This window comes from Oncorhynchus nerka, linkage group LG28, assembly GCF_034236695.1.
Source record: "Oncorhynchus nerka isolate Pitt River linkage group LG28, Oner_Uvic_2.0, whole genome shotgun sequence".
Classification (NCBI taxonomy): Eukaryota; Metazoa; Chordata; class Actinopteri; order Salmoniformes; family Salmonidae; genus Oncorhynchus; species Oncorhynchus nerka.
In genome coordinates, this window is record NC_088423.1 from 8,205,487 (window position 1) to 8,231,681 (window position 26,195).

The following is a 26,195-nucleotide window of genomic DNA, read 5'->3' on the forward strand; positions in this document are numbered from 1 at the left end:
TTTCATAAGTTTGTGTGGCGTACTGTGGAGGGAAGGATATGGCTGGAGACAAAGCTGTGGTCGTTATTGTTTATTTTATTTCACTTTTATTTAACCAGGTAGGCTAGTTGAGAACAAGTTCTCATTTACAACTGTGACCTGGCCAAGATAAAGCAAAGATCATCACAGCTAGCTAGCTGCCACCGAGTGGCCCAGCCCCAAAGCTAGCTATGAGTCAGGCCCACCTCCCGGCCTCCTCAGTGATCACTCAGCTACACAGCTGATGCCTCCCACTTTTACGGTTACAGAAGTCAACAAATGATAGCTCCTGGGGAATAGGTGTGGTACTGGCATCTACAGGGCCTGGGTTAACTTCTACATCACCAGAGGAACAGAGGAGGAGTAGGATAAGGGTATGGCTAAAGGCTATAAGAACTGGTTGTCTAGTACGTTGGGAACAGAGAATAAAAGGAGACGAATTCTGGGCGTGGTAGAATAGACTAATGGCGTAATGTACAGACAAGGGCATGTGAGTACAGTTGAGATAAACCTAGGCCTTGAGTGACGATGAGAGAGGTTTCGCCTCTGGTGGGTCCCGTTAAGCCAGGTGAGGTCTCCACATGTGTGGGGGGTGGGACAAACGAGCTACCTAATGCAAGGTGAGCAGGACTGAGGGCTCTACAGTGAAATAAAACAATAAGGACGAGCCGAGACAGCAGTAGACAAGGCATATTGACAGAGAGAGACATAAAGCAGTCGCCGGTGTTGATCAGGAGAGCTAAGACAACAACGGGTAAATGGCATTGAATGGGCAGAGCGGGTTAGTTAGGTACATACAGGAGGCTGGGGCTGACAGGTAAACAAAATGAGGTACTGTGTTATTGAAACAGTCCAGGGGGCATCAGCTGTGTAGCCGAGTGATCAAAGGGTCCAAAGAACAGCAATAGGTGAGTCAGGGAGCTGTTCAGTAGTACTACGCTAGGCGAGTGGGAAACACGGCACTTAGAAACTACCGGGCAGGGGCAAGAAGATAATGTTTACATACTGCTTTACTCATCTCATATGTATATACTGTATTCTATTCTACTGTATTTAGTCAATGCCACTCTGACATTGCTTGTCCTAATATTTATATATTTCTTAATTCCATTATTTTACTTTTAGATTTGTGTATTGTTGTGAATTGTTAGCTACTACAGCACTGTAGGAACATCTGCTAACATCTGCTACATTTGTGTGTGACCAATAACATTTGATTTGATTAGATGTTTTATTTGATTTGTAACGCAGACCCAGTTACCTCACAGGTCAGAGTGGTCATCAGGGCAGCATCAGCCCCACTCTAAACTAACCCAGGATGATATAGAGACATCAGCCCGACTCTAAACTAACCCAGGATGATATAGAGACATCAGCCCCACTCTAAACTAATCCAGGAGGATATAGAGACATCAGCCCCACTCTAAACTAACCCAGGAGGATATAGAGACATCAGCCCCACTCTAAACTAACCCAGGAGGATATAGACACATCAGCCCCACTCTAAACTAATCCAGGAGGATATAGACACATCAGCCCTACTATAAACTAACCCAGGATGATATAGAGACATCAGCCCCACTCTAAACTAACCCAGGAGGATATAGACACATCAGCCCCACTCTAAACTAATCCAGGAGGATATAGACACATCAGGAGGATATAGACACATCAGCCCCACTCTAAACTAATCCAGGAGGATATAGACACATCAGCCCCACTCTAAACTAACCCAGGAGGATATAGAGACATCAGCCCCACTCTAAACTAATCCAGGAGGATATAGACATAAACTAACCCAGGATGATATAGAGACATCAGCCCCACTCTAAACTAATCCAGGAGGATATAGACACATCAGCCCTACTATAAACTAACCCAGGAGGATATAGAGACATCAGCCCCACTCTAAACTAATCCAGGAGGATATAGACACATCAGCCCCACTCTAAACTAACCCAGGAGGATATAGAGACATCAGCCCCACTCTAAACTAATCCAGGAGGATATAGACACATCAGCCCCTACTAAACTAATCCAGGAGGATAAGACACATCAGCCCCAAAACTAATCCAGGAGGATATAGACACATCAGCCCTACTATAAACTAATCCAGGAGGATATAGACACATCAGAGACCAGCCCCACTCTAAACTAATCCAGGAGGATATAGACACATCAGCCCCACTCTAAACTAACCCAGGAGGATATAGAGACATCAGCCCCACTCTAAACTAATCCAGGAGGATATAGACACATCAGCCCCACTCTAAACTAATCCAGGAGTATATAGACACATCAGCCCCACTCTAAACTAATCCAGGAGGATATAGACACATCAGCCCTACTATAAACGAATCCAGGAGGATATAGACACATCAGCCCCACTCTAAACTAATCCAGGAGGATATAGACACATCAGCCCCACTCTAAACTAATCCAGGAGGATATAGACACATCAGGGAGGATATAGAGGACATCAGCCCCACTCTAAACTAATCCAGGAGGATATAGAGACATCAGCCCTACTAATCCAGGAGGATAAACTAACCCAGGAGGATATAGAGACATCAGCCCCACTCTAAACTAATCCAGGAGGATATAGACACATCAGCCCTACTACTATAAACTAACCCAGGAGGATATAGAGACATCAGCCCCACTCTAAACTAATCCAGGAGGATATAGACACATCAGCCCCACTCTACTAATCCAGGAGGATAAACTAACTAATCCAGGAGGATATAGACACATCAGACTATAAACTAACCCAGGAGGATATAGAGACATCAGCCCCACTCTAAACTAATCCAGGAGGATATAGACACATCAGCCCTACTATAAACTAACCCAGGAGGATATAGACACATCAGCCCCACTCTAAACTAATCCAGGAGGATATAGACACATCAGCCCCACTCTAAACTAACACCAGGAGGATATAGACACATCAGCCCCACTCTAAACTAATCCAGGAGGATATAGACACATCAGCCCTACTATAAACTAACCCAGGAGGATATAGAGACATCAGCCCCACTCTAAACTAACCAGGAGGATATAGACACATCAGCCCCACTCTAAACTAATCCAGGAGGATATAGACACATCAGCCCCACTCTAAACTAACCCAGGAGGATATAGACACATCAGCCCCACTCTAATCTAATCCAGGAGGATATAGACACATCAGCCCCACTAAACTATAAACTAATCCCAGGAGGATATAGACACATCAGCCCCACTCTAAACTAATCCAGGAGGATATAGACACATCAGCCCTACTATAAACTAATCCAGGAGGATATAGACACATCAGCCCCACTCTAAACTAATCCAGGAGGATATAGACACATCAGCCCTACTATAAACTAACCCAGGAGGATATAGACACATCAGCCATCAGCCCTACTCTAAACTAACTCCTAGGAGGATATAGACACATCAGCCCCACTCTAAACTAACACAGGAGGATATAGAGACATCAGCCCCACTCTAAACTAATCCAGGAGGATATAGACACATCAGCCCCACTCTAAACTAATCCAGGAGGATATAGACACATCAGCCCCACTCTAAACTAATCCAGGAGGATATAGACACATCAATCTAAACTAATCCAGGAGGATATAGACACATCAGCCCCACTCTAAAGACACATCAATAAACTAACCCAGGAGGATATAGACACATCAGCCCTACTATAAACTAACCCAGGAGGATATAGACACATCAGCCCCACTCTAAACTAATCCAGGAGGATATAGACACATCAGCCCTACTACTATAAACTAATCCAGGAGGATATAGACACATCAGCCCCACTCTAAACTAACCCAGGAGGATATAGAGACATCAGCCCCACTATAAACTAACCAGGAGGATATAGACACATCAGCCCCACTCTAAACTAATCCAGGAGGATATAGACACATCAGCCCCACTCTAAACTAATCCAGGAGGATATAGACACATCAGCCCTACTATAAACTAACCCAGGAGGATATAGACTCATCAGCCCCACTATAAACTAATCCAGGAGGATATAGACACATCAGCCCCACTCTAAACTAATCCAGGAGGATATAGACACATCAGCCCTACTATAAACTAACCCAGGAGGATATAGACACATCAGCCCCACTCTAAACTAATCCAGGAGGATATAGACACATCAGCCCAGGAGGATATAGACACATCACCCTAAACTAATCCAGGAGGATATAGACACATCAGCCCTACTAATCCATAAACTAAGGATATAGACACATCAGGAGGATATAGACACATCAGCCCCACTCTAAACTAACCCAGGAGGATATAGACACATCAGCCCCACTAAACTAATCCAGGAGGATATAGACACATCAGCCCTCTAAAACTAACCCAGGAGGATATAGAGACATCAGCCCCACTCTAAACTAATCCAGGAGGATATAGACACATCAGCCCTACTACTAATAACCAGGAGGATATAAACATAACCAGGAGGATATAGACACATCAGCCCCACTCTAAACTAATCCAGGAGGATATAGACACATCAGCCCCACTCTAAACTAACCCAGGAGGATATAGAGACATCAGCCCCACTCTAAACTAATCCAGGAGGATATAGACACATCAGCCCTACTATAAACTAATCCAGGAGGATATAGACACATCAGCCCCACTCTAAACTAACCCAGGAGGATATAGACACAGCCCCACTCAATCCAGGAGGATATAGACCCCCCACTATAAACTAATCCAGGAGGATATAGAGACATCAGCCCCACTCTAAACTAATCCAGGAGGATATAGACACATCAGCCCCACTCTAAACTAATCCAGGAGGATATAGACACATCAGCCCAGCCTACTATAAACTAACCCAGGAGGATATAGACACATCAGCCCCACTCTAAACTAATCCAGGAGGATATAGACACATCAGCCCCACTCTAAACTAATCCAGGAGGATATAGACACATCAGACATCAGCCCTACTATAAACTAATCCAGGATGATATAGAGACATCAAACTAAACTCCAGGAGGATATAGACACATCAGCCCTACTATAAACTATAAACTAACTCTAAACAGGAGGATATAGACACATCAGCCCCACTCTAAACTAATCCAGGAGGATATAGACACATCAGCCCCACTCTAAACTAATAAGGAGGATATAGACACATCAGCCCCACTCTAAACTAATCCAGGAGGATATAGACACATCAGCCCCACTCTAAACTAATCCAGGAGGATATAGACACATCAGCCCCTATAAACGAATCCAGGAGGATATAGACACATCAGCCCCACTCTAACTAATCCAGGAGGATATAGACACATCAGCCCTACTATAAACTAAACTAATATAGAGACATCCAGGAGGATATAGACACATCAGCCCCACTCTAAACTAATCCAGGAGGATATAGACACATCAGCCCCACTCTAAACTAATCCAGGAGGATATAGACACATCAGCCCCACTCTAAACTAACTAAACTAATCCAGGAGGATATAGACACATCAGCCCCACTCTAAACTAATCCAGGAGGATATAGACACATCAGCCCCACATCTACTAAACTAATCCAGGAGGATATAGACACATCAGCCCTAAACTAAAGGATATAGACTAACTATAAACCAGGAGGATATAGACACATCAGCCCCACTCTAAACTAATCCAGGAGGATATAGACACATCAGCCCCACTCTAAACTAAAACTAACCAGGAGGATATAGACACATCAGCCCCACTCTAAACTAATCCAGGAGGATATAGACACATCAGCCCCACTCTAAACTAACCAGGAGGATATAGACACATCAGCCCCACTCTAAACTAATCCAGGAGGATATAGACACATCAGCCCTACTATAAACTAATCCAGGAGGATATAGACACATCAGCCCTAAACTAATCCAGGAGGATAAACTAAGCCCCAGGAGGATATAGACACATCAGCCCCACTCTAAACTAATCCAGGAGGATATAGACACATCAGCCCAGGAGGATACTACTAAACTAACCCAGGAGGATATAGACACATCAGCCCCACTCTAAACTAATCCAGGAGGATATAGACACATCAGCCCCACTCTAAACTAATCCAGGAGGATATAGACTAACTAACCCAGGAGGATATAGACATCAGCCTCACTCCTAAACTAACCCAGGAGGATATAAACACATCAGCCCTACTCTAAACTAATCCAGGAGGATATAGACACATCAGCCCCACTCTAAACTAATCCAGGAGGATATAGACACATCAGCCCCACTATAAACTAAAGGAGGATATAGACTCAACTCCCAGGAGGATATAGACAAATCAGCCCTACTATAAACTAATCCAGGAGGATATAGACACATCAGCCCCAAACTCTAAACTAAACTCCAGGAGGATATAGAGACATCAGCCTCACTCTAAACTAACCCAGGAGGATATAGACACATCAGCCCCACTATAAACTAATCCAGGAGGATATAGACACATCAGCCCTACTATAAACTAATCCAGGAGGATATAGACACATCAGCCCCAACCCTACTAAAAACTAATCCAGGAGGATATAGACACATCAGCCCCACTCTAAACTAATCCAGGAGGATATAGAGACATCAGCCCCACTCTAAACTAATCCAGGAGGATATAGACACATCAGCCCCACTCTAAACTAATCCAGGAGTATATAGACACATCAGCCCCACTCTAAACTAATCCAGGAGGATATAGACACATCAGCCCAACTCTAACATAACCCAGGAGGATATAGAGACATCAGCCTCACTCTAAACTAACCCAGGAGGATATAGACACATCAGCCCCACTCTAAACTAACCCAGGAGGATATAGACACATCAGCCCCACTCTAAACTAACCCAGGAGGATATAGACACATCAGCCCCACTCTAAACTAACCCAGGAGGATATAGAGGATATAGACACATCAGCCCCACTCTAAACTAATCCAGGAGGATATAGACACATCAGCCCTACTATAAACTAATCCAGGAGGATATAGACACATCAGCCCCACTCTAAACTAACCCAGGAGGATATAGACACATCAGCCCTACTATAAACTAATCCAGGAGGATATAGACACATCAGCCCCACTCTAAACTAATCCAGGAGGATATAGACAAATCAGCCCTACTATAAACTAATCCAGGAGGATATAGACACATCAGCCCCACTCTAAACTAACCCAGGAGGATATAGACACATCAGCCCCACTAAACTAATCCAGGAGGATATAGACACATCAGCCCTACTATAAACTAACTCCAGGAGGATATAGACACATCAGCCCCACTATAAACTAACCCAGGAGGATATAGAGGACATCAGCCCCACTCAGCCCAACTATAAACTCTAAACTAACCCAGGAGGATATAGACACATCAGCCCCACTCTAAACTAATCCAGGAGGATATAGACACATCAGCCCCACTCTAAACTAATCCAGGAGGATATAGAGACATCAGCCCCACAAACTAATCCAGGGAGGATATAGACACATCAGCCCCACTCTAAACTAATCCAGGAGGATATAGACACATCAGCCCTACTATAAACTAACCCAGGATGATATAGAGACATCAGCCCCACTCTAAACTAACCCAGGAGGATATAGACACATCAGCCCCACTCTAAACTAATCCAGGAGGATATAGACACATCAGCCCTACTATAAACTAACCCAGGAGGATATAGACACGTCAGCCCCACTCTAAACTAACACAGGAGGATTTAGAGACATCAGCCCCACTCTAAACTAATCCAGGAGGATATAGACACATCAGCCCTACTATAAACTAACCCAGGAGGATATAAACTCATCAGCCCTACTATAAACTAATCCAGGAGGATATAGACACATCAGCCCCACTCTAAACTAACCCAGGAGGATATAGAGACATCAGCCCCACTCTAAACTAATCCAGGAGGATATAGACACGTCAGCCCCACTCTAAACTAACCCAGGAGGATATAGAGACATCAGCCCCACTCTAAACTAATCCAGGAGAATATAGACACATCAGCCCTCATAAACTAATCCAGCACCAGCCCCACTCTAAACTAAGGATATAGACCCAGGAGGATATAGACACATCAGCCCCACAAACTAATCCAGGAGGATATAGAGACCAGCCCCACTCTAAACTAATCCAGGAGGATATAGACACATCAGCCCTACTATAAACTAACCCAGGAGGATATAGACACATCAGCCCCACTATAAACTAACCCAGGAGGATATAGACACATCAGCCCTCAGCCCCACTCTAAACTAACCAGGAGGATATAGAGACATCAGCCCCACTCTAAACTAATCCAGGAGGATATAGACACATCAGCCCTACTATAAACTAACCCAGGAGGATATAGAGACATCAGCCCCACCAGGAGGATATAAACTCATCAGCCCTACTAAAACTAATCCAGGAGGATATAGACACATCAGCCCCACTCTAAACTAATCCAGGAGGATATAGACACATCAGCCCCTACTAATCCAGGAGGATAAACACATCAACTCTAAACTAATCCAGGAGGATATAGACACATCAGCCCTACTATAAACTAATCCAGGAGGATATAGACACATCAGCCCCAAACTAATCCAGGAGGATATAGACACATCAAACTAATAACCAGGAGGATATAGAGACATCAGCCCTACTCTAAACTAACCCAGGAGGATATAGACACATCAGCCCCACTCTAAACTAATCCAGGAGGATATAGACACATCAGCCCCACTATAAACTAATCCAGGAGGATATAGACACATCAGCCCTACTCTAAACTAACCCAGGAGGATATAGACACATCAGCCCCACTCTAAACTAATCCAGGAGGATATAGACACATCAGCCCTACTATAAACTAATCCAGGAGGATATAGACACATCAGCCCCACTCTAAACTAATCCAGGAGGATATAGACACATCAGCCCCACTATAAACTAACCAGGAGGATATAGACACATCAGCCCCACTCTAAACTAATCCAGGAGGATATAGACACATCAGCCCTACTATAAACTAACCCAGGAGGATAAACTAACTCTAAACTAACCCAGGAGGATATAGAGACATCAGCCCCACTCTAAACTAATCCAGGAGGATATAGACACATCAGCCCCACTCTAAACTAATCCAGGAGGATATAGACACATCAGCCCCACTCTAAACTAATCCAGGAGGATATAGACACATCAGCCCTACTATAAACTCACATCAGCCCCACTCTAAACTAATCCAGGAGGATATAGACACATCAGCCCTACTATAAACTAATCCAGGAGGATATAGACACATCAGCCCCACTCTAAACTAATCCAGGAGGATATAGACACATCAGCCCTACTCTAAACTAACCCAGGAGGATATAGAGACATCAGCCCCACAGCCCATCAGCCCACTCTAAACTAACCCAGGAGGATATAGACACATCAGCCCCACTCTAAAACTAACATCCAGGAGGATATAGACACATCAGCCCCACTCTAAACTAATCCAGGAGGATATAGACACATCAGCCCCACTATAAACTAACCCAGGAGGATATAGACACATCAGCCCCACTCTACTATAAACTAACCCAGGAGGATATAGACACATCAGCCCTACTATAAACTAATCCAGGAGGATATAGACACATCAGCCCCACTCTAAACTAACCAGGAGGATATAGACACATCAGCCCCACTCAACCTAAACTAATCCAGGAGGATATAGACACATCAGCCCCACTCTAAACTAATCCAGGAGGATATAGACACATCAGCCCCAGTCTAAACTAATCCAGGAGGATATAGAGACATCAGCCCCACTCTAAACTAATAGGAGGATATAGACATCAGCCCCACTCTCCAGGAGTATATAGACACATCAGCCCCACTCTAAACTAATCCAGGAGGATATAGACACATCAGCCCTACTATAAACGAATCCAGGAGGATATAGACACATCAGCCCCACTCTAAACTAATCCAGGAGGATATAGACACATCAGCCCTACTATAAACTAACCCAGGATGATATAGAGACATCAGCCCCACTCTAAACTAACCCAGGAGGATATAGACACATCAGCCCCACTCTAAACTAATCCAGGAGGATATAGACACATCAGCCCTACTATAAACTAACCCAGGAGGATATAGACACATCAGCCCCACTCTAAACTAATCCAGGAGGATATAGACACATCAGCCCCACTCTAAACTAATCCAGGAGGATATAGACACATCAGCCCTACTATAAACTAACCCAGGAGGATATAAACTCATCAGCCCTACTATAAACTAATCCAGGAGGATATAGACACATCAGCCCCACTCTAAACTAATCCAGGAGGATATAGACACATCAGCCCTACTATAAACTAACCCAGGATGATATAGACACATCAGCCCCACTCTAAACTAACCCAGGAGGATATAGACCATCAGGGAGGATATAGACACATCAGCCCTACTATAAACTAACCCAGGAGGATATAGACACATCAGCCCCACTCTAAACTAACCAGGAGGATATAGAGACATCAGCCCCACTCTAAACTAACCCAGGAGGATATAGACACATCAGCCCTACTATAAACTAACCCAGGAGGATATAAACACATCAGCCCCACTCTAAACTAATCCAGGAGGATATAGACACATCAGCCCCACTCTAAACTAATCCAGGAGGATATAGACACATCAGCCCCACTCTAAACTAATCCAGGAGGATATAGACACATCAGCCCCACTCTAAACTAACTAATCCAGGAGGATATAGACACATCAGCCCCACTATAAACTAATCCAGGAGGATATAGACACATCAGCCCCACTCTAAAGGAGGATATAACATAGGAGGATATAGACACATCAGGAGGATATAGAGACATCAGCCCCACTATAAACTAATCCAGGAGGATATAGACACATCAGCCCTACTCAAACTAACCCAGGAGGATATAGAGACATCAGCCCCACTCTAAACTAATCCAGGAGGATATAGACACATCAGCCCCACTCTAAACTAACCCAGGAGGATATAGAGACATCAGCCCCACTCTAAACTAATCCAGGAGGATATAGAACTCAGCCCTACTATAAACTAATCCCAGGAGGATATAGACACATCAGCCCCACTCTAAACTAATCCAGGAGGATATAGACACATCAGCCCCACTCTAAACTAACACAGGAGGATTTAAGACCCAGGAGGATATAGACACATCAGCCCTACTATAAACTAAAACTAATCCAGGAGGATATAGACACATCAGCCCTACTATAAACTAATCCAGGAGGATATAGACACATCAGCCCCACTCTAAACTAACCCAGGAGGATATAGACACATAAACTAATCCCATCACTCTAAACTAACCCAGGAGGATATAGACACATCAGCCCTACTATAAACTAATCCAGGAGGATATAGACACATCAGCCCCACTCTAAACTAATCCAGGAGGATATAGACACATCAGCCCTACTATAAACTAATCCAGGAGGATATAGACACATCAGCCCCACTCTAAACTAACCCAGGAGGATATAGACACATCAGCCCCACTCTAAACTAATCCAGGAGGATATAGACATCAGCCCCACTCTAAACTAATCCAGGAGGATATAGACACATCAGCCCCACTCTAAACTAATCCAGGAGGATATAGACACATCAGCCCTACTATAAACTAACCCAGGAGGATATAGAGACATCAGCCCCACTATAAACTAATCCAGGAGGATATAGACACATCAGCCCTACTATAAACTAATCCAGGAGGATATAGAGACATCAGCCCCACTCTAAACTAATCCAGGAGGATATAGACACATCAGCCCCACTCTAAACTAATCCAGGAGGATATAGACACATCAGCCCCACTCTAAACTAATCCAGGAGTATATAGAGACCCAGCCCCACTCTAAACTAATCCAGGAGGATATAGACACATCAGCCCTACTATAAACTAAGGATATAGACACATCAGCCCCACTCTAAACTAATCCAGGAGGATATAGACACATCAGCCCTCTAACTAAACTAACTCCAGGAGGATATAGACACATAGACACATCAGCCCCTATAAACTAACTAAACTAATCCAGGAGGATATAGACACATCAGCCCTACTATAAACTAACCAGGAGGATATAGACACATCAGCCCAGGAGGATTTAGAGACACTATAAACTAATCCAGGAGGATATAGACACATCAGCCCCTACTAACCCAGGAGGATAAAACTAAGCCCTACTATAAACTAATCCAGGAGGATATAGACACATCAGCCCCACTCTAAACTAATCCCAGGAGGATATAGACACATCAGCCCCACTCTAAACTAATCCAGGAGGATATAGACACATCAGCCCCATAAACTCTAAACTAATCCAGGAGGATATAGACACATCAGCCCCACTCTAAACTAACCCAGGAGGATATAGAGACATCAGCCCCACTCTAAACTAATCCAGGAGGATATAGACACATCAGCCCCACTCTAAACTAATCCAGGAGGATATAGACACATCAGCCCTACTAAAACTAATCCAGGAGGATATAGACACATCAGCCCCACTCTAAACTAATCCAGGAGGATATAGACACATCAGCAGCCCCAGGAGGATATAGACACATCAGCCCCACTCTAAACTAATCCAGGAGGATATAGACACATCAGCCCCACTCTAAACTAATCCAGGAGGATATAGACACATCAGCCCCACTCAAACTAATCCAGGAGTATATAGACACATCAGCCCTCTAAAACTAATCCAGGAGGATATAGACACATCAGCCCTACTATAAACTAATCCAGGAGGATATAGACACATCAGCCCCACTCTAAACTAATCCAGGAGGATATAGACACATCAGGGATGATATAGAGACATCAGCCCCACTCTAAACTAACACAGGAGGATTTAGAGACATCAGCCCCACTCTAAACTAATCCAGGAGGATATAGACACATCAGCCCTACTATAAACTAACCCAGGAGGATATAAACACATCAGCCCTACTATAAACTAATCCAGGAGGATATAGACACATCAGCCCCACTCTAAACTAACCCAGGAGGATATAGACACATCAGCCCTACTATAAACTAATCCAGGAGGATATAGACACATCAGCCCCACTCTAAACTAATCCAGGAGGATATAGACAAATCAGCCCTACTATAAACTAATCCAGGAGGATATAGACACATCAGCTCCACTCTAAACTAACCCAGGAGGATATAGACACATCAGCCCAACTCTAACATAACCCAGGAGGATATAGAGACATCAGCCCCAGTCTAAACTAACCCAGGAGGATATAGAGACATCAGCCCCACTCTAAACTAATCCAGGAGGATATAGACACATCAGCCCCACTCTAAACTAATCCAGGAGTATATAGACACATCAGCCCCACTCTAAACTAATCCAGGAGGATATAGACACATCAGCCCTACTATAAACGAACCCAGGAGGATATAGACACATCAGCCCCACTCTAAACTAATCCAGGAGGATATAGACACATCAGCCCTACTATAAACTAACCCAGGATGATATAGAGACATCAGCCCCACTCTAAACTAACCCAGGAGGATATAGACACATCAGCCCCACTCTAAACTAATCCAGGAGGATATAGACACATCAGCCCCACTCTAAACTAATCCAGGAGGATATAGACAGATCAGCCCCACTCTAAACTAATCCAGGAGGATATAGACACATCAGCCCTACTATAAACTAACTCAGGAGGATATAGAGACATCAGCCCCACTCTAAACTAATCCAGGAGGATATAGACACATCAGCCCTACTATAAACTAACCCAGGAGGATATAGAGACATCAGCCCCACTCTAAACTAATCCAGGAGGATATAGACACGTCAGCCCCACTCTAAACTAACCCAGGAGGATATAGAGACATCAGCCCCACTCTAAACTAATCCAGGAGGATATAGACACATCAGCCCTACTATAAACTAATCCAGGAGGATATAGACACATCAGCCCCACTCTAAACTAATCCAGGAGGATATAGACACATCAGCCCCACTCTAAACTAATCCAGGAGGATATAGACACATCAGCCCCACTCTAAACTAATCCAGGAGGATATAGACACATCAGCCCTACTATAAACTAACCCAGGAGGATATAGAGACATCAGCCCCACTCTAAACTAATCCAGGAGGATATAGACACATCAGCCCTACTATAAACTAACCCAGGAGGATATAGAGACATCAGCCCCACTCTAAACTAATCCAGGAGGATATAGACACGTCAGCCCCACTCTAAACTAACCCAGGAGGATATAGAGACATCAGCCCCACTCTAAACTAATCCAGGAGAATATAGACACATCAGCCCTACTATAAACTAATCCAGGAGGATATAGACACATCAGCCCCACTCTAAACTAACCCAGGAGGATATAGACACATCAGCCCTACTATAAACTAATCCAGGAGGATATAGACACATCAGCCCCACTCTAAACTAATCCAGGAGGATATAGAGACATCAGCCCCACTCTAAACTAATCCAGGAGGATATAGACACATCAGCCCTACTATAAACTAACCCAGGAGGATATAGAGACATCAGCCCCACTCTAAACTAAGCCAGGAGGATATAGACACATCAGCCCTACTATAAACTAACCCAGGAGGATATAGAGACATCAGCCCCACTCTAAACTAATCCATGAGGATATAGACACGTCAGCCCCACTCTAAACTAACACAGGAGGATTTAGAGACATCAGCCCCACTCTAAACTAATCCAGGAGGATATAGACACATCAGCCCTACTATAAACTAACCCAGGAGGATATAAACACATCAGCCCTACTATAAACTAATCCAGGAGGATATAGACACATCAGCCCCACTCTAAACTAACCCAGGAGGATATAGACACATCAGCCCTACTATAAACTAATCCAGGAGGATATAGACACATCAGCCCTACTATAAACTAACCCAGGAGGATATAGAGACAGAGACTTGAGAGTTCCTTCGCACACTTGATACCTGTACATGATTTTCACATCTCTGAGAATCCTGACTTGTTCCAGGATGGACATGACTAACTCCTGTACAATAAATCGTGCTTACTATTTTTTGGAAGCATGCGTTACATGAGACAAACATCTTATCAACTCTTGCCCCACAAATGAAGATTGGGAAGAGTTGCTGACATTGTTTTGAGAAATTAATGACTTTAAAAGATGATACAATGTTTTATGACACAATTCTTTCAGTTCCAAGGCCAGTCAGTCAGGCACAAATACAGTTCTTCCTTTCACACACGCCTACTATCTAGCAAAACCTCCAACCAGGCCAAACTTCCAGGTCAACGGCAGCCTAAATAGTTCTGCAAATCTGCGCCCCAAATGGTACCCGTTTCCCTATTTAGTGCACTACCTTTGACACTATATATAGGGAATGGGGTGCCATTTGGGATGCACTGGGCACTGGTCAGAATTAGTGCACTATATCGGGAATAGGATGCCATTTGGGACGCAGATTTGCAGAACTATTTAGGCTGCCATTGACCTGGAAGTTTGGCCTGGTTGGAGGTTTTGCTAGATAGTAGGCTTGTGTGAAATAGGATGCACAGGAAGACAGAAATCTTGAATCTGTGTCCAGCGTAGTCTTTTGCTTGTGTAGTTAATTGCTTTAGGCGCCACTAAAGCGGGAGCCAGGTTTTCAGACTGCTAGGCCCGGTGAGAGAGAGGGCGGGCTGAATCTCCCCTCTCCCCCGCTACATTCATAGAACAGCTCAGGTTTTCCTTGGAAAGTATACACTGGTACCTCAGTTCCTCACACTGCACTGTCTGTCTGTTTCTCAGTGTATGTGTGTGCCACAGATCTCTATCTGAAGGAGCCTCTGGAGAGCATGTGGGACCTCCTTGTCGTGATGGGTTAAAGACACATACAGAAGGAGAGAAACAAGATAACCACTTTAACTGCTTAAGTTAGCCACAGCACTGCTACTGCATTCATTCTAGACCAAACATGCCATGATGTCTCCCCCACCCCTCTCAATTCAATTCAAAGAGCTTTATTGGCATGGGAAACATTGTCAAAGCAAGTGAAATAGATCATAAACAAAAGTGAAATAAACAACACAAGTGAACAGTAAACATTACACTCACAAAAGTTCCAAAGGAATAGAGACATTTCAGGTGTTATATTATGTCTATATACAGTGTCATAATGATGTGCAAATACATGTTGTATTTACAATGGCGTTTGTTCTTCACTGGTTGACCTTTTCTTGTGGCAACATGTCACAAATATTGCTGCTGTGATGGCACATTGTGCTATTTCACCCAATAGATATTGGCGTTTTATCAACATTTGATTTGTTTTCACGTTCTTTGTGGGTCTATGTAATCTGAGGGAAATATGTGTCTCTAATATGGTCATACAGCTGGCAGGAGGTTAGGAAGTGCAGCTCAGTTTCCACCTCATTTTGTGAGCAGTGTGCACATAGCCTGTCTTCTCTTGAGAGCCAGGTCTGCCTACGGTGCCATTCTCAATAGCAAGGCTATGCTTTCTGAGTGTGTACATAGCTTTCCTTAAGTCTGGGTCAGTCACAGTGGTCAGGTATTCTGCCACTGTGTACTCTCTGTTTAGGTTCAAATTTGTTAATTCTTTCCAATGTGTCAAGTAATTATCTTTTTGTTTTCTCATGATTTACTTGGGTCTAATTGTGTTGCTGTCCTGGGGCTCTGTGGGGTGTGTTTGTGTTTGTGAACAGAGCCCCAGGTTCATCTCTCTGTAGGTGATGGCTTTGTTATGCAAGGTTTGGGAATCGCTTCCTTTTAGGTGGTTGTAGAATTTAACGGCTCTTTTCTGGATTTTGATAATTAGTGGGTATCGGCATGCATTATTTGGTGTTCTACATTGTACACAGAGGATATTTTTCCAGAATTATGCATGCAGAGTCTCAATTTGGTGTTTGTCCCATTTTGTGAAATCTCGGTTGGTGAGCGGACCCCAGACCTCACAACCATAAAGGGCAATGGGTTCTATGACTGATTCAAGTATTTTTTTGCCAGATCCTAATTGGTATGTTGAATTTTATGTTCCTTTTGATGGCATAGAAGGCCCTTCTTGCCTTGTCTCTCAGATCGTTCACAGCTTTGTGGAAGTTACCTGTGGCGCTGATGTTCTCTCTCTCTATTTTTACATCTCTCTCTCTCCGTCTCTCTCTCTCTCGATCCCAACCTAGTCTTCCATATACTGCACTTACACACATATCACTGCTTGCATTTTGGATGCTATATGAGGACAGTGTTATGTTCCTGACCTGCAAAGTAAAGTCTACGCCTCCTTTAGTGCTGGGTTGGCTGTCCATCCATTTCCCAGTTGTCATATAGGGGTGCTGCTGATAACCAGGAGGTTCTTAATACCAATGGTCCAACCATCAACACTACTTATGTAACTGTGGAGGGAGTTGGCACAGGGTCATAATAGTTCCTGCAGCCTTTCCATGCAGATCCAGTGCTGTTCTTGTAAAGTTGAAACGTCTAGAAGCAACAACGGCTCAGCTGCGAAGTGGTAGGCCACACAAACTCACAGAGTGGGACCACCAAGAACTGAAGTGTGTAGCGTGTTAAAATCTTCTGTCCTCGGGTTGCAACACTCACTACCGAGTTCCAAACTGCCTCTGGAAGCAACGTCAGCACAATAACTGTTCGTCGAGCTTCATGAAATAGGTTTCTATGGCCGAACAGCCGCACACAATCATAAGATCACCGGAGCAGTGAAACGCTTTCTCTGGAGTGAAGAATCACACTTCACCATCTGGGTTTGGCGGATGCCAGGAACACGCTGCCTGCCCCAATGCATAGTATCAACTGTAAAGTTTGGTTGCGGAGGTATAGTTCCAGTGAAGGGAAATCTTAACGCTACAGCATACAATGACATTCTAGACAACCCTGTGCTTCCAACTTTGTGGCAACATTTTGGGGAAGGCACTTTCCTGTTTCAGCATGACAATGGCCCCGTGCACAATGCAAGGTCCATACAGAAATGGTTTGTCAAGATCGGTGTGGAAGAACTTGAGCTTACTTTGCTGCACTTGACCATATGACTGGACAATAATCAAGATAAGAGAAAACTAGAGCCTGCAGGACTTGCTTTTTGGAGTGAGAGCAGAGCATCTCTTTATTATGGACAGACCTCTCCCCATCTTTACAACCATTGAATCTATATGTTTTGATCATGAACGTTTGCAATCTAAGGTAACACCAATTAATTTAGTCTCCTCAACTTGTTCAACAGCCACACCATTCATTACCAGATTCAGCTGAGGTCTAGACCTTAGGGAATGATTTGTACCAAATGCAATGCTCTTAGTTTCAGAGATATTCAGGACCAGTTTATTACTGACCACCCATTCCAAAACAGACTGCAACTCCATGTTAAGCGTTTCAGTGACTTCATTAGCTGTGGTTGCTAACACATATATGGTTGAATCATCAGCATACATGGACACACAGGCTTTGTTTAATGCCAGTGGCAGGTCATTGGTTAAAATAGAAAAGACAAGAGGGACTAAAGAGCTGCCCTGCGGTACACCACACCCTACATTTACATTTACATTTAAGTCATTTAGCAGACGCTCTTATCCAGAGCGACTTACAAATTCGTGTTTGACATTAGAGAGGCTTCCATTAAGGTAAACCATTTGAGTTCTATTAGATAGATAGCTCTCAATCCACAATATGGCAGATGTTGAAAAGCCATAAAACATAGGTTTTCTCAACAACAGGTTATGATCAATAATATCGAAGGCTGCATTGAAATCTAACAGTACAGCTCCCACAATCTTCTTATTATCAATTTATTTTAACCAATCATCAGTCATTTCTGTCAGTGCAGTACATGTTGAGTGCTGTTTTCTATAAGCATGCTGAAAGTTTGTTGTCAATTTGTTTACTGAGAAATAGCATCGTATTTGGTCGAACATATTTTTTCCAACAGTTTGCTAAGAGCTGGCAGCAAGCTGATAGGTCTGCTGTTAGAACCAGTAAAGGCTGCTTTACCTCTCTTGGGTAGCGGAATGACTTTGGGTTCACTCCAGGCCTGAGGACAAAGACTTTCCTCTCGGCTCAGATTAAAGATATGACAGATAGGAGGGGGTATGAAATCAGCTACCATCCTCAGTAGCTTTCCATTTAAGTTGTTAATGCTAATTCCTCATCAATCCATGAAGCCTTAACAATTCTAACAGTCAGTTTCTTAACAAGTACATGTTCATCAGTAATTGGAAGAATCAATTTCATAAATTCATCAAGTGCAGCATCTGGATGGTCCTTATTAATTCCATCAGACCAACAAATATTTTTTACATCATCCACAGTCACAGCAAAATATTTTGTATGATGCCTTATACACTATTTTAGGCCCAGCTTTCCTGGATAAAGACACTATATTGTGATCACTGCATCCAATGGGTACGGATACAGCTTTAGAACAAAGTTCTATAGTATTAGTCATGTATACTCCCCCTCCCGCGCTCGAGGTTGTCAGGCTGCTCATTATTACGCACACCTGTCACCATCGTATTGCGCATCAGCGCCTCATCAGACTCACCTGGACACCTTCACCTTCCTGATTACCTTCCCTATATATGTCACTCCCTTTGGTTCTTTCCCTAGGCGTCATTGTTTCTGTTACGTTGTTTCATGTCCGTACACTACTCTTGTTTTGTCCTTGTGTTATTTATTATTAAAAGTGACTCCCTGAATTTGCTTCCCGACTCCCAGCGTACACTTTACAGAATAACACCTCACCAAATGGGAGCATCAGGGTGTGTTTTTTGTTACTGTAGCATCCGGGTGTCGCTACCGGAGCAACTGGGATGCCTCAGCTGGCTCGTCAGGTTTCCAGGTGTTATGCGGAGTGGAACAGATGAACATAAGAGCAGACTCAGACGAGGAAACTGGGATGAGGTAACCAAGGTATTAATTGAAAAACAGGGGGAAGATGGGATGCAGGCCAAGTGAAGCTTGGGCGGAATGCAGGAAGCCAGGTGTGGAGGCTGAGGCTGGAGCGAGGGGAGTTGGGACTGGGTAAGCAGGTCCGGAGAGGATTCTAAGGACGCAGTGGAGTGGGGGGTCCACTGACGAGACGTGGGACTGGGGCCAAAGTCAAAGCGGGCAGAACTGTAGTGGAGAGGAAAACAGCGTCAAGCAAGGGAAAACAGGAATAACACGAAAACAGGATCTAAGCAGGACCAAACGACTAAAAACCGCAGACTGACTGAGCAGGGACCTGGCAGCGTGGAAGTGGCAGGGCTGAGTATTTGTTGAGGTCTTGATTATGGAACAGGTTGCAGCTGGTGGGGATCTGCTCTGCCTCCAGCACACCTGTCTCCTCCCACACAATCCCACACACCCACACAGAGAGGAAGAGGGAGTGAGCACTGGAGGAGTGGCGGCAGATTAGGGAGACACAGGATGAGAAGTAGAGGGCGTGGCAGGAGCAGATGTAACACAATGTCTCAACCAGGTTGCCAGGTTTACAACACCCGGTTGCCCTGTAAAGTGTCCGTTGCCGTGTCTACTGAGGACACCTCAGCTAGCTCGTCAGGCTCCCATGCCTCAGCCGGTTCATCAGGCTCCCAATGCCTCGGCTGGTTCATCAGGCTCTCCGTACCTCAGCCGGCTCGCCAGGCCCCTGCTCTTCAGCCGGCTTGTCAGGCCCCCGCGCCTCAGCCAGCTCGTCAGGTCCCTGTGCCTCAGCAGGCTCGCCAGGCCCCCGCGCTTCAACCGGTTCATCAGGTTCCCACTCCTCAGCAGAAGTGATCGGCCTGCTCCTGGTCCCCGGGATCGTCCTTCTGGCTGGCGTCCTGCCGGTGGAGCCGCTCGCCAGGGAAGGGGTACTCCCCCTCCGGCACTCGAGGTCATCAGGCTGCTCATTATTACGCACACCTGTCACCATCGTTCCTCGCATCAGCGCCTCATCAGACCCACCTGGACTCCCAGCGTAAATGTTACAATTAGTAAAAATGTGATCAATACATGTGGATGATCTTGTTCCTGTAGTGTTTGTAAACACCCTGATAGGTTGATTAATATTAATAACCTTAACCAGATTACAGTGAGAAGCTTCCTCTCGAGCGGACAGCTTGATGAAAACCAGTCAATATTCAGGTCCCCACGAAAGTAGACCTCTGTGTTTACATCACATCCACTATCAAGCATTTCACAGATATTTTTTAGATTCTGACTGTTAGCACTTGTTGGCCTATAGCAAGATCCAAAAGGAAAAGCCTTTAGATGTGCCAGGAGAACCTGCAACCACAACACCTGAATAACACTATTATATCTTCTTTAAGCAGTACAGGGATATGGCTCTGAATAGCCCCCCCATAACCATTCCTGTTTCTCCTACAGATGTTATATCCTTCTATTGCTACTGCTGTATCATCAAATTAATTATCTTAGTGAGTCTCAGAAATAGCTATATATTATATATTAATGTTATCTGATGTTAGCAAGTTATTGATTTCATGAAACTCATTTCTAAGGCTACATACAGAATATTAAAATGAGATATTATCAGCCCTTTCCTGGGTAGATTATCAGAGATAGACATAATATGCAAAATAGCAAACAAAACAAGATAATTAAAAAATATTCAGCAGTCCATTAATCAGTTGGTGTGTGTAAGTGTGTGCTGCGAGGTTAGCACTATGAACCCATAGGCTTTGCTCTCTCACCCCTTCCAGGCTTTTGGGAGGGAGGGTGGACAATGAGCCTGTCATAGCAGATGTAATACAATACCCTCTGGCAGCTTTCATGTGTGAGCACTTATTGTTGGTTTCTCTTTATGTTCAGACCAAGTTAAGTCTGTCACTTGTGTTGTATCATTGTTAAATTCAACCATTTAGTGATATTTATGTCATCTGGAAAGCTGATGCAATCCAAAATTGAACAATAGGTCTTTATTGGAAATGTCACTTTCTGACCTTAGTTTCTTTTTTTTTTATGTCTTTGTGTTCGGTTGGTCAGGGCGTGAGTTGGGGTGGGTTGTCTATGTTCTTTTGTCTAGGTTATTATTTTCTACGTGTTTGGCCTAGTATGGTTCTCAATCAGAGGCAGGTGTCGTTCGTTGTCTCTGATTGAGAATCATACTTAGGTAGCCTTTCCCACCTGTGTTTTGTGGGTGATTATTTTTCCGTGTCAGTGTTTGGTCCACACTGGACTGTGTCGGTTTTCATTTATTTCTCTTGTTCCTTTTGTTTTCTGTATCTAGTTGTATTTCATTAAAATATATTATGGACACTTACCACGCTGCTTTTTGGTCCGATCTCTCATACTCCTCGTCAGAGGAGGACGAATTCCGTTACAGGAAACAGGTTTTGGAAGAGTCAACATAATAATAATAATCAGTCCCTAATCAGACACACGTTACAGAGCCTCTTTGGAGGCTAGCAGAAAATGTTATGTTACTTACTTTAGTTCAGGAATGCCCGAATAAGACATTAGCTATTCCAGGAACGCTTCTGAAGTTGCCAAAATCTCCTTATTCTGTATTTGAATGTGTTGTGCTTGTCATGTGGTACAGTGGTTTAGGGAGCTGTCAAGGTTTCCAGGGCAGGCTGGTTGACCATGAAGCTAAATGCACGTACACACCACATTGAGCTGTACTGTAGAGGACCTTCAAGTTAAACAGGTCAGTCAGGTTGTCAGTCAGGTCAATCAGACCGTGAGTCAGGTCGTCAGTCAGAAAACAGAGGCAGTGGAAGCACCCAATCAGATCAGAGAGGGATCTTTTTTAGATTGTTAGATGTTTACTCAGAGTTTACCTTCAAGGACACTGAAGCTCAGTCTCCCATCAATACTGTAATCTTAACATACGAGTCCTAGAATGTATTGCCTGTAGTTACATCATACTCCTGTCTCTGTTACACTAATTCTCCACATACAGTATACATACAAACTCCTTGGTCAAAAGTTATTTTATTCTTATTTAATTAGTGTTTGGCAGTTGATGGACGTTGGGGCTCCCCTCATGTACCTTGCTTTCTGAGATAGTCCAGATCCTGAGACAGGCCCTCCCATGCTTTTGATAGGGCTTGAAGTCCCAAATGGTACCCTATTCCCTAGTGCACTACATTTGACCAGGGAATTACCAAAACTAGTGCACTATAAAGGGAATAGAGTGCAGGGCCTGGTAACGTGAGCGTCAGCCCCCTTCTCTAAAGGGGAGGAAGGTATAGTGGTCAGGTAATTGTAAACATAAACATACCCTCCAAGTTTTTCCCAGAACCGCCTGAATGCAGGATTCATGGTTATAGAAGTCTAGAGGTCTCTCCAGAGTTGTCCGCCAGCTAGGCACCCACTGCAGCCTCCTGGCAGCTTTACTCAGAGACCAGAGACTGAATCAAGCCATTCATACCTCCCTCTGCACAAAAATTGATTTGTTCACCCACCTACCCACTGTGATTATACTGTGACCCACCTACCCACTGTGATTATACTGTGACCCACCTACCCACTGTGATTATTCTGTGACCCACCTACCCACTGTGATTATACTGTGACCCACCTACCCACTGTGATTATTCTGTGACCCACCTACCCACTGTGATTATACTGTCACCCACCTACCCACTGTGATTATACTGTGACCCACCTACCCACTGTGATTATACTGTGACCCACCTACCCACTGTGATTATACTGTGACCCACCTACCCACTGTGATTATACTGTGACCCACCTACCCACTGTGATTATTCTGTGACCCACCTACCCACTGTGATTATACTGTGACCCACCTACCCACTGTGATTATTCGACCCACCTACCCACTGTGATTATACTGTGACCCACCTACCCACTGTGATTATTCTGTGACCCACCTACCCACTGTGATTATTCTGTGACCCACCTACCCACTGTGATTATACCGTGACCCACCTACCCACTGTGATTATACTGTGACCCACCTACCCACTGTGATTATACTGTGACCCACCTACCCACTGTGATTATACTGTGACCCACCTACCCACTGTGATTATTCTGTGACCCACCTACCCACTGTGATTATTCTGTGACCCACCTACCCACTGTGATTATACTGTATTTGGTTAAATTTCTCACAGCTATCGGAAACCTCCTCTCCAAATGTCTAGAAGTCACTGTTCAAGTTTTAAGAAAAATATGATTAGGTAAACACTGGAATGTGGTTCTCAAGATGGACAACCAACCTGTGGTTATTCACACAAAAAAACTAATTAGTACAGTAAAATATCTCCGTCAATGGTTCTGTCTGTTCTCTCCCTGTAGGACACACACATTTTCAAAATTTTCACACATCTTGATAAGCTTATTCATTCTGTATTGTGTGATAATAAACAATAGTCATAAAATCAGGCCTGATGGGTGGGGTGGGGGGGGGGGGGGGGGTTCCCTGGCAATATACTCTGCCCATAGAAATGGAATTCTAGGATGGTTCTGACTGTGTCGTATGTAATAATTCTAGAATATATCTACGTTGTGCTCCGTGCAGACGCGTAAGCTGACCAAGTTAGAGCGGCAGAGGTTCAGCGAGGAGGTGGAGATGCTGAAGGGTCTGCAGCACCCTAACATCGTCCGCTTCTACGACTCCTGGAAGGACAACTCCAAGGGCCTCAAGTGCATCCTGCTGGTCACCGAGCTCATGACATCAGGCACCCTCAAAACGTGAGTTTGTCTTTCCTGCCCCAACCTGGCCTCAATCATCGTTGTAGTAGAGGAGACTGTTGTGTCTGTTTTGTCCCATTTGTTTTATTTCCTCTACAAATTCCTCCTAACAAATTCATACCATTTCAATATTTTCTATATTATTTTCTATATTTTATCGTGATTATAGAATCTTGATAGAAAACTATTTTTATCCATCCTTGTTTTCTATCTGAACTTCTGACAGTCCTCTCTGGTTTGGAATGTACTGTTCTGGCCTTGACTCTTTTGGTAATGCATCCTGATAACATGTGTTTACTGCAGGTACCTGAAGAGGTTCAAGGAGATGAAGCTGAAGCTGCTGCAGCGTTGGAGTCGGCAGATCCTGAAGGGGCTCCACTTCCTCCATACCCGCACCCCTCCCATTATCCACAGGGACCTCAAGTGTGACAACATCTTCATCACCGGCCCCACCGGCTCCGTCAAGATAGGAGACCTGGGCCTGGCCACACTCAAAAGTGCCTCCTTTGCTAAAAGTGTCATTGGTGAGTGTATAAGAGTTTATTAACTAACTGCAGTCATCTATTTTTCTGGATTAATTTCATGTTTTGGGTTTTTCCAGTTTAGGGCCTTTGAGTGCTCTAACTATATAATCATTATTAGATCACTGTGCCACAGATTACAACCCTATGAGGCATGTCCTGTGCAATCAAATGTATCTTTCCTAGAGAAGGTGTGTGTGTGTGTGTGTGTGTGTCTTCTTGTGACTGGTGTTGACTTGCCTCTCTCCTCTCCTCCAGGTACCCCAGAGTTCATGGCTCCAGAGATGTACGAGGAGAAGTATGATGAAGCTGTGGATGTCTATGCCTTTGGGATGTGTATCCTGGAGATGGCCACCTCAGAGTACCCGTACTCCGAGTGTCAGAACGCAGCCCAGATCTACCGCAAAGTCACCAGTGTGAGTGGAAATATATATTCCATTAGGCAGACCCTTTTACTCTCCGAAAAAGGATTCCAAAAGGGTTCTTCAGGTGTCCCCATAGGAGAACCCTTTTTGGTTCCAGGTAGAACCAATCCTTTTTTTCCTAAGAGTGTACATTTTGGTATGGGTGGCCCCAGGGGGACTCAAACTCAAAACCCTGGTGTTGCAAATGCCATGCTCTACAATCCTGCAACACAGGACCATGGTCCTACATAGACTGGGACTCTCCTCTCTCCATGCAGGGTTAGTCAATAACGTAATTGTGCACACCTGTTCACTCTCTTCCTCTTGCACCATGGAAGAGAGAAAATAACTATAGGAATGTCCTAGATGTCTGGAGAAAGGGAAAAGTCTACACGGGTTTCCTTGGGATGTCCCAACTTTGATGTCACCCCATTGAAGTTGATATTTAAAAGTTAAGGTAAAGGTTAGGTAAGGGTTGGGGTTAACGTTAAGGTAAG

General features: G+C 44.2%; 1 protein-coding gene across 1 annotated transcript in view; it reads left to right on the forward strand.

Moving 5' to 3' along the window:
- The window catches only part of LOC115113809 (serine/threonine-protein kinase WNK4-like), a 120,119-nt gene that overhangs the window by 32,065 nt on the left and 61,859 nt on the right, over positions 1 to 26,195 (forward strand). Inside the window, exons 2-4 of the mRNA XM_065013218.1 lie at positions 24,601 to 24,773; positions 25,077 to 25,297; positions 25,553 to 25,710. Of these exons, the coding sequence (XP_064869290.1) occupies positions 24,601 to 24,773; positions 25,077 to 25,297; positions 25,553 to 25,710 (552 nt within the window). The remainder of the gene's footprint in view (positions 1 to 24,600; positions 24,774 to 25,076; positions 25,298 to 25,552; positions 25,711 to 26,195) is intronic.